The 14,822-nt window shown below is 35.8% G+C and overlaps 2 protein-coding genes across 12 annotated transcripts in view; one reads left to right on the forward strand and one right to left on the reverse strand.

Annotated features, from left to right (window-relative positions):
• Nucleotides 1–14,822, reverse strand: part of Sntg1 (syntrophin gamma 1) — a 925,417-nt gene that overhangs the window by 144,104 nt on the left and 766,491 nt on the right. The window lies entirely within an intron of this gene.
• Nucleotides 339–6,220, forward strand: LOC121822046 (WW domain-containing adapter protein with coiled-coil). Its single transcript, XM_076563460.1, is given in 8 exon segments — nt 339–379; nt 4,221–4,390; nt 4,393–4,575; nt 4,578–4,649; nt 4,652–4,714; nt 4,717–4,879; nt 4,881–5,379; nt 6,158–6,220. Coding segments are annotated over 8 exon segments (1,254 nt in total).

Genomic DNA, 14,822 nt, shown 5'->3' on the forward strand with positions numbered 1-14,822 from the left:
AAGTTGTCTAGTTATCCAGAATGCTAACCCTGCCCACTAGGAAGTGGTTCCTGGAGAAAAAGACAGTTTTTTTTTTTTTTATCTTATTTATAACTTTTACTGATTATAAACTTTTAGCTTATTACTTAGCCACACTTAGGAATGTATTTTAAGCACACAAATTCTCCTCTTAGATTCCCTTGCTGATTTAACCTCTAGTTGACCTCATCAAGGAGCCTTCACTAACCAACTCCCATTTTGTGCTGTAAATTAAAGCTGACATTTATTGCTCTGTGTGTGAATCTTACCTGCCTTGGTGACCCTGAGAAATTCAAGTCTTGAATTGCATTGTTCAAAGAATGACGGTTGTAAATGTTTATAAGCAGACACCACCGTCACTGTAGAGGTGGAATTTTTTAGAACAATAAAGAGACACAGATAGAAAGAATGTGGTGTGAGCAGATTTGTCCCTCAGATAATAGTTCCTATGCTTATGAAGTGTCTCCTTTTACCCTGAGAGAAAGTCTTTGAGACTGACTCTTAAAGGCTTCTGTTTATGATGCATATTCTTTGTTATTTAAATACATATTTCTGATGAAGGATGAAGAACTATAACTAATTTACATTCTGTCCTTGATATTTGCAAATTATACAGTGATATTCAGCCTATTAGAACAGATTATAATACATCAGAGAACTGCTAAAGAAAATTAACAGGCATAGTGTATTTTCTTGGGCTTTGCAATAGGAACATAATAGCGTTCATCTAGTGTCTCAACAGTTGTCTTTAACCCTTTAATAGTTCATAGTCAGATTAGTATAGTGACATTTCTGATACTAGTAAAAAAAACACTCACTTCACTATTTTAATTCCCCAAAACATTTCCACCAAGGAAGTCTTTTTTTAAATTCTGTCATAATTATCTAAGGTTTACTTTATTTAAATTAAAAATTTAATTAAAATAGTGTTATATCATTTCTTCTTCCCTTTTTTCTCCTCTGTGCAATGCCTAACATGTCCTCTCCCCCAACTCTCTCCATCCCATCTACCCCGTTACATCCATCCCTCTTAAATCTATAGCCTCATTGACTCTTATTTTGTATAATAGTATATATTAAATATATTTATATATTATAGTATTATTATTAATGGAATTAATTATAATTCATCTAAATGAACTCAGTGAGAAACATACACACATATATAATATATTATATATTAAATAGTATATATTATACATAAAAGGATATATTATATTAATACATAATATATTAATAACACTATATTATATATTTTTATAATATATTTATATATTTTCTATATTTATATATATTTATAAGTTTGTATGTGTCTTGCATAATTAATTTAGATAATTTTGAATGTCATTGAACACAAATATTAAAGCAATGTTTCTCAAAATTACTTCTATTAAGTTTTAGATTATAACTTGTTTGTCAAACTCTCCAATTACCTAAATATTGAGGCATTTAAAGTAAGATCAAAGTTTTTAATTATTCTTTTCACCTTGTTACTTATTTTTGAAATAATTTGAGTGATGTTGATTAAGACTTTACAATTTTATTTTACCAATTTGGGGTTTGTAGTGGATTATAGGAAGAAACAGATACTTAGAAGAGATTGTAGGAGACTGATGGATCCTGGTTTGGCGTTAACTCAATATCACCTCCTCAGTCTTCTGTATCCATGATCAGCTCTTGCAGCCATGGCAATTCCTAGAGCTTCCTTGTTCATACTTGTATGAATTCATAGAGGATAGTCTTTCCCCCCTACCCATTTATCATGCTTCTGAGACTTCCATTTCCAAATATCCATGGGCTTTTTATGTTGTTCTCTTATAACATAGCTTTCTTGACATTTTTTTCTCCATGAACCTTACTAAGTAAAACCTACTTTCAAAATTTAAGTATTTGGTCATTCATTAAATATTCATCAGAATCCTTCACTGTTTGTTAAAAACATGTATCAGAAATCAAGATAAACAAGAAAGTACTGATGGTACTTCAGAGAAAGGAAGGGTTGGGAGAGGGCATTTAAGCGGTTGTAGGACAGCAAACCCACATTGCCTTGTGAGTTTAAGTGGAAGGAATATCAATGTAAACCATTGTGATGTTTATTGGAAAGTATTCTAGACAAGAGGAATATAGTCCTATAGATGATGATATAGAGGCATTCTAGGAGGATTTGCAACATGAAACATAGAATTTAAAGAATTGAAGAGTAGAAGGTTAAGTCAGAGAAAAAAGCAGAGTCAACAAGCATACCACAGCTATGTTCTATAGAGTTTTTTATGTTTTTCACAGGGAATAACATTGGAAGAGGCTTTTGAACCAAGATGTGATAATGGCAAGAACTGATATACTTATTCAACTGGCTATACCATTTAGAATGAGCTTTGTGGGATAGAAAAGGGGGAGACACTGGACTTTTTTTTTTTTATTAAAGAAAGGTGCAAGCTGTGAAGGTAAAGCTGTAAAAGTGGGGGAAGCTACCATTCATAGATACTGAGACATTGTAAGAAGAACAGTTCTAGCACAAAGATAAAACTCTTTGATTTATTACATTTGAGATCACATTATATATACAGGAGGGAAGCCATAAGATATATGTAGACTTTTAAAAAATGAAAAGTCTATATCTATCAGTTTGTAAGTGGCCAACAAGATTGTTTTCTAGGTGAGTTAAAGGTATATATAGTATTTAGAAGAAAGAATATGCCCTCATCCCTGGAATTCAGAAATACATAGAAATAATAAATAGAACAATCAAGGGACAGCAGTCTTGCCTGAGTGGGAGAGAAATCAGACTGACTTGTGTTTTTGTGCTTTAAATAGTCCATTCCATTTAAAAATGTCAAAATCATCTTTTTATTATGAAAAAGAATTTTTATAAAAAAATGAAGAAAATATTATCAAGAATTTGTAAAGGATCTAGAGAGCTAGAAAAGCTCATGTTGAATACAGGCTTCTCTTCAGTAATGAAAGTAGAGAAATAAACTAATAAATCAAATCAAGAATGGTTGTTACAAAAAAAAAAAAAAGAATGGTTGTCACTCACTGTTCCTGCAGACCAAATCCCTCAGTGTCATCCCTTGGATTGAAAAAGATCACCAACTGCAGCCTCCCTTTCTCCCTGCCCACATCTCCAGTGGATACCATAAATTACCCGCTCCTAAATTCCCTCTGCACACTTGTAACTGTACCCCAGTCCCACACCCAAGCAGGCCCTTCTTGCTCAACCCACAGCTAGAAACCAGAAAATTAGGTAGACTGACTACAGACCTTCCCCCTCTCTTTTTGTATGGAACCAATCCCTCAGTTTTACTGCCAAGTGCTACAACGGAACACCAGGTTTAGCCTTTTTCCTACTCTGCCCACATCTGGGGATACCACAGATACCCCCTCTGTCACTCCTTCCCCCTACTCTTTGTTGTATCCCAACCTCTAACACCAAGAGAAATTCACTCTGAACATAACAGCTCAGCAGGCCAGTAAAACAAGCAACCCACAACCAACACACTCTCCAAAAATCCACAGATAAAACAGAAAGCAAGGGAAAAATATCCATCCAACCAAGATAAACTTAGAAATAACCCCAAATCCAGATGTCTAGATGTCAGCATAAGAACAAAATCATTAAGTGCTAGGGTAATATGTCTCTACTAGAGCCCAACAATGCTACCACAGCAAGCTCTGAACATTCCTACACAGCTGAAACACAGGGGGAAAAACCTTAAAACAAACTATATGAAGATGATAGAGCTCCTTAAAAATGAATAAATCACTTTAGGAATCCAGGAATACACAAATATTTGAAGGAAATGAGAAAATCCCTTAAAGAAATCCAGGAAAAGCTGGGCAATGGTGGTGCATGTCTTTAATCCCAGCACTTGGGAGGCAAAGCCAGGCAGATCTCCATGAGTTCGAGGCCAGCCTGGTCTACAAAGCGAGTCCCAGGAAAGGCACAAAGCTACACAGTGAAACCCTGTCTCAGAAAAAAAGAAAAGAAAAGAAAGAAATCCAGGAAAAGACAAACTATAAAGGAAATGGATAAAATTCTTCCAGACCCTAAAATGGAAATAGAAGCAATAAAGAAAACACAAACTGCGTTAGTTATGGAAATGAAAAATTTAGTAAATAGTGTTCAGCTAGAAATCTCCATCTCACCCTTGCTTGATTCATAAAGCATCATTCCTTTCTCTCTCCAAATGCTGCCCTCTTAGCGAATCTTCAACAAAGAAAAGGCACCAAAAGCTCAGTTCTTCATTTTTGGCAGCTGCAGCAGCTACTCCTCTGAAGTTGCCAGAGGCCCTAGTCCCTTTGTCTCAAACAAGCAGACACAATGACAAAGACTCCAGACTGCCAAGAGCAGAGACTCACAGTAGCTCTACGCCAGCCAGTACCCCATCAAAGCAGTGGTTCATCCAACCATGACCCCAAGCATTGTTCTTTCTAGTCCATTTACACTTCAATCTGATCACCAGCCAAAGAAATCATTTGATGCTAATGGAACATCCACTTTATCAAAACTACTTACACCCACAGCTTCTGTCCCTGCACAAAAAACAGAGGAAAATAATATGCTTCAGGAGACAAAACATTATCACAGTCTAGCACAATTCCTTCCACATCCTCACCTCCAACATCTGCTTCAAAGTACCTGTTTCTCCAGTTCCACAATCACCAATACATCCTTTTCTTCAGCACCCAAATCTGCTTAGTTGCTTCCTGCTTTGCAAGCTACACTACAGCTTAGTAATTCTAATGTGGACATATCCAAAGTAAATCTGTTACTGCTCAAAAAGCCTGGATCCTCTGCTTTCAACATCACCTCTCTGATTTCTCAAGCTGCCCAGCTCTCCACACAGGCCCAGCCAGAAAATCACTCCAAAGTCTCTAACATCTGATGCTTCATCGGCAAGATCTTATGTGTCTCCAAGAATAAGCATACCTTAAACTAACACAGTCCCTATCAAACCTTTGATTAATACTCCACCTGTTTCATCACAGCCAAAGGTTAGTACTCTAATAGTTAAAAATATGCCAAGACCAGTGTCACAATTGGTCACACAGCAGTCTGTAACTGCTGACAAGCAGCAGGGTCACAGGACTGTCTCTCCTCAAAGTTTTCAGTGCTTAAGCAGCCAGAGAAGTCCGTTACCTGGTCCAAATCATACTTACAGTAGTAATGCATCAAATGCAATAGTTGTACCACAGAATACTTCTGCTCAGCCTGTGTGTTCATTAACACTTATGCTAGCAGCACACTTCAATGATAATCTCATAAAACACATTCAAGGGTGGGCTGCAGAACATGCAGAGAAACAAGCATTGAGATTGAATGAAGAAGCCCATAATATGGGAAGTGTTCACATGTCAGAAGTATGTGCTGAATGACAAGCACCAAAGCTACACAGAGAAACCCTGTCTTGAAAAACAAAATAATTTTGAGATCTGTAGTTCGAGTGTGTAAAATTCAAGCAACCTTGCAAGAGCAGAAGATATTGTTTTTGAGACAACAAATTAAGGAACTTGAAAAGCTAAAATATCAGAATTCCTTTATGGTTTGAAGATGTGAATAATTTCACATGGTATCCTACAGGAACTGTGAATCTGTTGCCCAGTTATAACATTTTTAGTGACATTTAAGTAGACTGTGAATACTTAAGTAGGGCAAATGAAATGACAAGGGGACAAGGGTCTGTGAGAGTCAATTCAGGGGAAGATATAAGACTGATTTGTAAAACCCTTGACATGTAGGTTTCTTGTAAATGTATCTTCATGTTGTAAATATGTTTTGTAGAGTGAAGCCATGTGTAACAGAGCTTAGACATTTGAAACAAATCTATGCTAGGTGGCTAAATACCTGTCTGCAAAATTAGCTTTTTTTTTTAAATAAAAAAAAAATTGGAGGGCTTAATTTATCATTCAGAAATCTTGCATTTTCCAAAATCCAGTGCAAGTTCTAGGCAATCTGTGTCTAAGGATACAATTTCGAGCAGTGTACAGATATCATGAGACAACTGTTTCACACTTGCACTTGACCAAGAACACTATTTGTTTTGCAAAGAAATGTTTTCATTTCCTGTATGTTCCATTCCCTTAGAAGTCCTTGGCCTGACTGTATCCATTTTTTTAAGGTGCCCCTTCTCTTTTCTAGGGCACTGTTGCTATGGCATTTTTCTATCACCTTCTCATTTCTGTGTACAATTATCGAGCATAACCCACATGCTTTTATAAATTATTAAAATCTATTTGCACCCTATAAGACTGGATTTAAAAGTACTGCTGGGCAAGTGTGATGAAAGTACATTGATTGCTCAAGTATAAAGAAGTGACCCAATGAACATGGTTGTGAGTGGAGAAAAGGAAACAAAGCCAGTCTGATGTGAATTGTATTTGTTGTAATAAACATTTTTAAACAGATACATTTTGTTACTTTTTTTCCTTCAGTCAGTGCATATTAGAATTTGAACTAAATGGGGATTCTTTATTAAAACTATTCTTGTTGAATATTTATGTCTTATTACAGTGATTCCTTAAAGGGAGGTTTTGTTTCAAGTATATTAACAATACATTGTGCAAAAGAGATTTAATGAATGTAAAATTCAACAAAAATGATGAAGTCACTTCCCAAGAGTTATCATTTGTTCAACCTGGTTTTTCTGTCTTGCTATTATGACACTTCCTTTTGAAGGATGTTTGTAATGTAACTAACTATTCAAGTCTGGTGCTGGCTGTTTTTTCTTAGCTATCACAAAATGCTCAGTTTATGTAATGGGAACTTCCTCCTGTTACACAGAAATGGTGGGAATGCTCAGCTTTGTATACTGTTACCTAAAGTGTATTAAAATAAAAAAGAAACTATTGCTATTATAAAAGAAAAAAACAGCTTATGGAGAGCACGTTGTCACCCCTTGACTATAGGGTATTTAAGCCCCATGCTTTAGTTCAGGCACATAATTTCTCCTGTCTCTTCTCCTGCCATAATCTCTGGGGGTTGGAGAACTCAAATGGGAGTTGCTTTGCTAAAAATAAACCTTTGCTTTTACTTTTTCAATTTGGCTTGATCTGCTTACTGTGTCAGTGGAGAAACCTACTATCAAGGTACAGAAAACCAACTAAATAGATCAGGAACTACAGAGGCAAGCTTTGCCAACAGAATACAAGGGATGTAAGAGAATTTCTAGCATTGAAGACATGATTAAAGAAATGGATAATACATTGGTTAAAGAAAGTGCTAATTTTTAAATTTTTCTGTCACAAAACATCCAGATTATTTGTGAGATTGTGAAAAGACCAAACCTAAGAATAATAGGAATATGAAAAAAGGAAGAATTCCAGCTCAAAGGTCCAGAAAATATTTTCAACAAAACCATAGAAATAAAAATTCCAAACCTAAAGGAGATGTTTATAAAGAAAAGTACAAGCATACAGAACACCAAATATACTGGACCAGAAAATCAAAACACTAAACATGCAGAGCAAAGAATGAATATTAAAAGCTACCAGGAGAAAATACCAATTAACATATAAAGATAGATCTATTAGAATTACAACTGACTTCTCATGGAGACTCTAAAAACCAAAAGGAATGGAAAGATGTGCAGTAGAGTCTAAAAGACCACAGATGTTAATCCAGACTACTAGACTCACTAAAACTTCCATTCACTATAGAATAAAACAATTAAGATATTCTATGATAAAGTCAAATTTAAACAATATTTATCTATTAACCCAGCCCTTCAAAATGTGCTACAAAGAAAAGTACAACATAAGGAAGTTATTTCCACTCATGAAAACACAGGTATTAAGTAATCTCACAATAACAAAATCAAAAGAAGGGAAGAACACACACACACCATATGACTACTACCAATAATAACAAAAAAATGAAGAAACAACCATTTGTCACTGATATCTCTCAATATAATAATCAATGATCTCAAATCCTTAAAATAAATAAATACATAAAAAGACTCACATTAATTGAATGGATGGAAAAACGGGATCCATCTTTCTGCTGAATCTAAGAAACACACCCCAACATCAAGGATAGACCTTATGTCAGGAACAAAGGAAAAATATATTCCAATCAAATGGACCTAAAAAGAAAGTCAGTATAGCCATTTTGATATCTAACAAAATAGACTTCTAACCAAAATTAATAAAAAGAGATGAACAAGGACACCACATATTCATCAAAGAAAAAAATCTACCAAGGTGACATTTCAATATTTTTGGGACTGGATTTTTCTGGGTAGCCCCGGCTTTTGTGAAACTCACTCTGCAGAACAGGGTGGCTTTGAACTCAGATCCACCAGTCTTTGCTTTCAAAGTGCTGGGATTAAAGGCTTGTACCACAATTGTGTGGTGACACTTCAGTTCTTACATCTGTGTCCCAAACACAAGGGCACTCAAGTTTTGTTTAGAAACACTGCAGTAGCTTGAATCACCTGTTGACCCTTTCATACCAACATTAGGAGACTTATCCTACTCTCCCCAATTGAGGTCATTCAGACCAAAACAAACAAACAAACAAACAAAACAACAAACAAACAAAAACACAGAGAAATACTCGTACTAATAGACATTATAAACCAAATGGGCCTAACAGATATTTTACCTAAACACAAAAGAATATACCTTCTTTTCAGTGCTGTGGGATGTTTTGTATGTTGAATGTGTTGCTCTGATTGGCCAGTAGCCAGGCAGGAAGCATAGGTGGGACAAGGAGAGAGAATTCTGGGGAGTGGAAGGCTGAGGCAGAGAGACGCTGCCGCCGCCGCCATGAAAAGCGAGATGTAAGGTACTGGTAAGCCACAAGCCACATGGCAACACATAGACAATAGATATGTGTCTCTCACCTGCCAGTCCTGCAGCCACTTAAACCCAACCACGTAAACACAGAGACTTGGATTTCTTATAAACTGTATGGCCATGGCAGGCTTCTTGTTATCTAGTTCTTATATCTTAAATTAACACATATCTATGGAAAAAAAAACCCAGAATAACCAAAATAATCCTCAACAATAAAATAAGTGCTGTAGGTATCACCATAAAAAAATTTAAGCTCTACTACAGTGATATAGTAATAAGAATTGCATATTATTTGCATAAAAGCAGACACATTGATCAATGGGTTTGAATTGAATACCCAGACACAAACCCAAATACATATGCATACCTCATATTTGATAAAGAAGCCATTAATACACACCGGAAAAAAGAAAGTATCTTCAACAAATTGTGCTGTTCAAACTGGAAACTGGATGTCTATAAGTTGAAGAGTGGGAATAGATCAATATTCATCACTCTGCACAAAACCCAAGTCCAAATGGGTGAAAGACCTCAACATAAACCAGATACACTGGAATGGATAGAAGAGAAAGTGTGGAATAGCATTGAAAGCATTGACACAGGAGACAACTTTCTGAATAGGACACTGATAACATAGGCACTAAGATCAATAAGTAGTTAATGGGACCTCATGAAATGAAAAACTGGAAGGCAAGGAACACCATCAATTAGATAAAGAGGCAGCCTACACAATGGGAAAAGGTTTTTACCAACTCAACATCTGAAAGAGGACTAATAAGTGTAATATATAGAGAACTCAGAAGCTATATATTGAAAATTCAATTCAATAAAATTTGGGGTACAGATCAAGAGAATTCTCAAAAGAAGAACCTTAAATGGCTGAGAAACATTTAGAGAAATGTTCAACATTCTTAGCTGCCATGTAAATGCAAATCAAAATTACTTTGAGATTCCATCTTATAAATGTCAGAGGAGTTATGATCAATAACTTAATGACAGGTGATTCTAGAGATGATATGGAGCAAAGAGAACATTCCTCCATTGATGATGGGAATGTAACCTTGTACAGCCACTTTGGAAATCAATATGAAGATTCCTCAGAAAATTAGGATTGTCCCATACTAGGGAATGTGGAGCTATTGTGAGAAATGAGTGAGATTAGGGACTCAAGACACAGGATTGCATATTTCATGTGATCTCTGAGAACAGAGAAGATATGAAAGTAACCATGGAGCCACTAACTTTTGTGACTGGTATTGGCAGACGTTTGAGATTGTGGGACACCAGACTTCACCATTTAACATTTCTTTCCTTCCTTTTAGGTCATAATACTCAGGTGAATTTTTCCAAAATCCTGAAATTAACTATGTGATTTAAATGGAATAAGAACAGAAATGAAGTATGTGTCTTCAGGAAAGGAGGTGTTCTCCCAGCTCTTGGCCTTCATCATAGCAACTAGACACAAATTGTTTACCTAGTTCTCACACTGTCAGAGCTAGGTTTAAATCCCATGTTATTAGGCTTCCTAGCCTGAGCTAGAAAGTACTTCTTATCCATCATTTTATCACATTCTTTCTCACACCAGAAGCCCATACTGGAAGTCATTAGGAGGAATTAACATACATAGAGTAGTATCTTCTCCAGTAGTGGCTAGGTGCATTTAGGCCCACCCTGGAATACTTCAGGGAGTTAGAAATGTTTAAAATTATTTTGACATGAAGAAACTGTCAATCCCAAATATTTGGTACTTTCTTTTTCTGGAGCTTAGTTTTAAGGCAGGAAAATAGGGTCGGAGTGTGTGAAGTCAAGCCAGCCATGCACAAAATTAGCACACTAGAAAAGTAGTTGGCAAAAAGGAAAAAAGAACAATGACATCATGAGGTTTGCAGGCAAATGGATGGATCTAGAAAAAATCATCCTGAGTGAGGTAACCCAGACTCAGAAAGACAAATATGGTATGTACTCACTCATAGGAGGATACTAGAGGTGGAACAAGGATGACTGGACTGCTACTCACATCACCAGTGAGGCTACCTGGAAAACAGGACCCCAAGAAAGACATGGGGATCACCCAATGACGGAGAAATGGATGAGATCTACATGAACAGCCTGGACATGAGTGGGAGCAATGAATGGTGAGGGTCAAGGGAAAGAGAGCAGGAGATCCCAGCTGGATCAAGAACAGAGAGGGAGAACAAGAAATAGGAGACCATGGAAAATGAAGACCACATGAGAAAAGGAAGAAACAAAGTGCTAAAGAGGCCCACAGGTCAATCTCAGTCCTCGGGGGTGGCCTTGATCTGGACGTGGTGGGAATGGGGGGTGGGCTGGGGGGAAGGGGAGGGGAGCATAAAGGGGGAGAACAAGAAAATCTGTGGCTGTTATGTAGAACTGAATAGTATTGTAAAATAAAATAAAATAAAATAAAATAAAATAAAATAAAATAAAATAAAATAAAATAAAATAAAATAAAATAAAAAAAAGAAGAAGTCTGGATAACGTCAGCCAAGGCTGAGCATGTCTGGCTTAAAGCCAAGGATGAGCAAGCACATCTGGCTAAGAGCTCTGGCACAGGGGTACTGAGTGTCTGGAGGTGACCTAAAGGCTCATCATAATGCTAAAATGTACACCACTCAGTACAGTTTTAAGATACTAATGAGATATGCAATGAATTAAGTTATACTTAGAAAACCATGTAACAGAGAAAACCTGAGAAATTCCATGGTATTCAATGAGCCAAAAACCCATACTGTGTGACACAAGAGCCCCCACACTTTATACAGTGGGGTCACAGATGCTAAGGCTATTTCTTTACTCTGGTCTGTTTACTACCTTGGAAGTGCATCTTTTTCTAATGAAGTTCCCCTTTTTCTGCTGTATCTGTGTGGTTCTGTTAAACCTTTTGTTTCAGGATATAGAAACCTGTAACTTGCCTGGAGTTGCACAGTGTTTCATGCATTTGATTCTCATGACCTTCCAGAGCTATCTGTTCTCATTTATCCTTGAAACTGACCATTAGAACTATTAAATGAATGACCATGTACCAAAGAGAAGAGCTAGTAGTGAATATCTAGACCAGACTCATACCTCAATGACTCTGAGAAAATTATCTGGAAATATGTTATAATTATCCGTTCTTGCAGTGATTTCAGAATATTGTTGTTCAGAAGGAGCTATGTATGTTTTTCTATAAATGTATATTCAGTTTGTATCTATTGTGCATCCCTACTTAGGAAATTATATTTTAAAATTTGAAGAGTCTTTTCCTTCTCTAAATAAAGCAGGTGTGCAGTTAGAAACTGAAAATATAAATTAATGAGAAGAATAGTTGCCTAAGAAATCAGAGCACAGTAGATTAGTCTTGTTTGTAAGATATTGTAAGATCTCTCAATACATGCTTGAAACCACAGGAAGTCCTGGTTCCTTTGCATGCGTTCTCAACTTAAACAGTGTTGAAAAACTCAAATGGAAGCAAAAAGCACTGTTATCCTGAATAAAATTAATACTATAACAAAACAATTAAAAATAATTTTAAAATCCTAAAACAGAACTTTATTTAATGTCTTTCAACTAATGATAAGATTATTTCTATACAAGCCCATAAAAATCACAAATCAGTCTGAATTTAGCAAGTGCTCTTTTTCTCATATATATTCATACATATATATGTTAAAGTTGTTTATAAATTACTTAAAGTAGTAAGTTTACAAAAACAGAATTAGTAGAAGAGACATGGAACACCACCACATCTTTAGTGTTAGCGCTTGCTGTAGATGGCAGCAAACATGAAGACCAATGATCCGAAGGATAGGAAACAGTATACAGTGTGCTCTATGCTGATTATGACTCACAGTATTTTGTTTATAGTTACAATTGACCAGGGTGAGGAAGGCCCAGTATTTTTGGGTGGTTATATGTCAAAGAAACAGAGAGTAGGGCAGACAGATGAGTACCGTAGTTCCCATCTTTGCCCTCATGAATTTACTGTGAGCTTCAGAGGACTTACTGGATTTTCAGAGGGAAATATTGTGAGTTAATACATAAAAGAATTAATGTAATATTTTAGAATAGAGTTACTCATAAATAAAAGTTTCTTAGCATTAAGAATTCCTTATTTATTCTTATGTTTAAGGGAATTTTATGTGTGTATGTGTCTCTACCATATGTATGCATGGTGCTGGAGATGTCTGAAGAGGGTGTCCAATCTCATGAAATTGGGCTTGCAGATGATTGTGAGCCATCATGTGCCTGCTGAGCATGAAACTTGGGTCATCTAGAGGAGCAGTGAGTACACTTAACTACAGGAGCAATCTTTCTAGCCCCTCTTTATGAATTCTTTTTTTTTTTTTTTTGTTTGTTTGTTTTTTTTTTTTTTTTTTTTTGGTTTTTTTTTTTGTTGTTGTTTTTTTTTTTTTTTTTCGAGACAGGGTTTCTCTGTGTAGCTTTGCGCCTTTCCTGGAGCTCACTTGGTAGCCCAGGCTGGCCTCGAACTCACAAAGATCCGCCTGCCTCTGCCTCCCGAGTGCTGGGATTAAAGGCGTGCGCCACCACGCCCGGCTTACTGTTTTTTTTTTTTTTTTTTTTTTTTTTTTTTTGTTTTTGTTTTTTTTTTGGATTTTCGAGACAGGGTTTCTCTGTGTAGCTTTGCTCCTTTCCTGGAACTCGCTTTGAAGACCAGGCTGGCCTCGAACTCACAGAGATCCGCCTGCCTCTGCCTCCCGAGTGCTGGGATTAAAGGCGTGCGCCACCAACGCCCGGCATGAATTCTTAATCAAAGAAAGAAGAGTCCTGTTATTTGGGATTTCTGTTTGGAAAGGAGGCTGACTTCTTTAGCTGAGCACATGGATTGTCAAATATAAACCCATGGGTCTACATTCATCAGAGGTGAAAAGAAATGGGCTTATTACTCTATACCCTGTGGATACTCATTTACACTCTTTTGGTTTTTGTGTGCAAATGAATGGTACTGTAATTTAAGGTCTTGTCCTTCTTTTATACTTCAAAAATTGTAGAATTTAAAACTATATTATGGTCTAGGAGCAATGTTTTCCATATAGAAATCACATTCATTAATTTTTGCTTTTTCACCAATGGACATACATGTATACTTATGCTTTTTCTAATTTCTTCCCTCCAAAAGTTGCTAAAATAAAATGTTTTATTTCACATATATATTTAAATGTATTTATAATATATTTATACATTTAAAATATTTAATAATAATAATGATGATAATAATTCATTAAATGTGCTGTACCTTCCAAAATACTTAAGAAACAGCCAATGGCTGATTAGAATATTTAGTATGGGTACTCCCTTTATAAATGATGATTCATGCTATAAGAAAGGCAGGCCCCAATTTCTCATTTACCTCAGCTAGTACACAATTTAAAATCCATGAATTTTTTTCCTGGAATCTATTGCTTTTTACAATACTATTGCCTATAGGTTAATAAAATCAGAACATGAAATCATGGATGAGAGGTTTCATGTGTTCAGATTGCTTCAATAAAATATGCAGACAACTATTGAGAACATATTCCTAGGAAAAGTAGAAGTATGGAATCTAATACAGAAGGTTATAGTCCTGTACCACTCCTTACATGACAGTTGTGACATGTTATTGACACAGAGAGTGATGCATATGGGGCCAGTAACAAGTTCTTCATTCTATATATACCCTTATATTCACCATAGACTTATCTGTCTTTGTGAGTGCTGATAGTATATGATTATGTCAGTGTACTGTTTTTCTGTAAATTAAATTTTCAGGTAATATGACCACAATCTTGATTCGAATATGTTTAAAAAGAAAACAGAAATTTAATAAATTATAAGGGATTCCACTCCATGGAACCCAAGTAAGTTTTTGAGGACTTGTCAAAAAGGTCCTGAGAAGCTTAATGAGGCTTGGAAAACATGGGGGAAATTTGTTATGTTTTTAAGTAATGAAATGAGGATGCATGAGCTTGTGCTTTAAAAAAAAATCTAGTGAACTTTTCCAT

The sequence above is a fragment of the Peromyscus maniculatus genome, chromosome 2 (genome assembly GCF_049852395.1).
Source record: "Peromyscus maniculatus bairdii isolate BWxNUB_F1_BW_parent chromosome 2, HU_Pman_BW_mat_3.1, whole genome shotgun sequence".
Taxonomy (NCBI): Eukaryota; Metazoa; Chordata; class Mammalia; order Rodentia; family Cricetidae; genus Peromyscus; species Peromyscus maniculatus.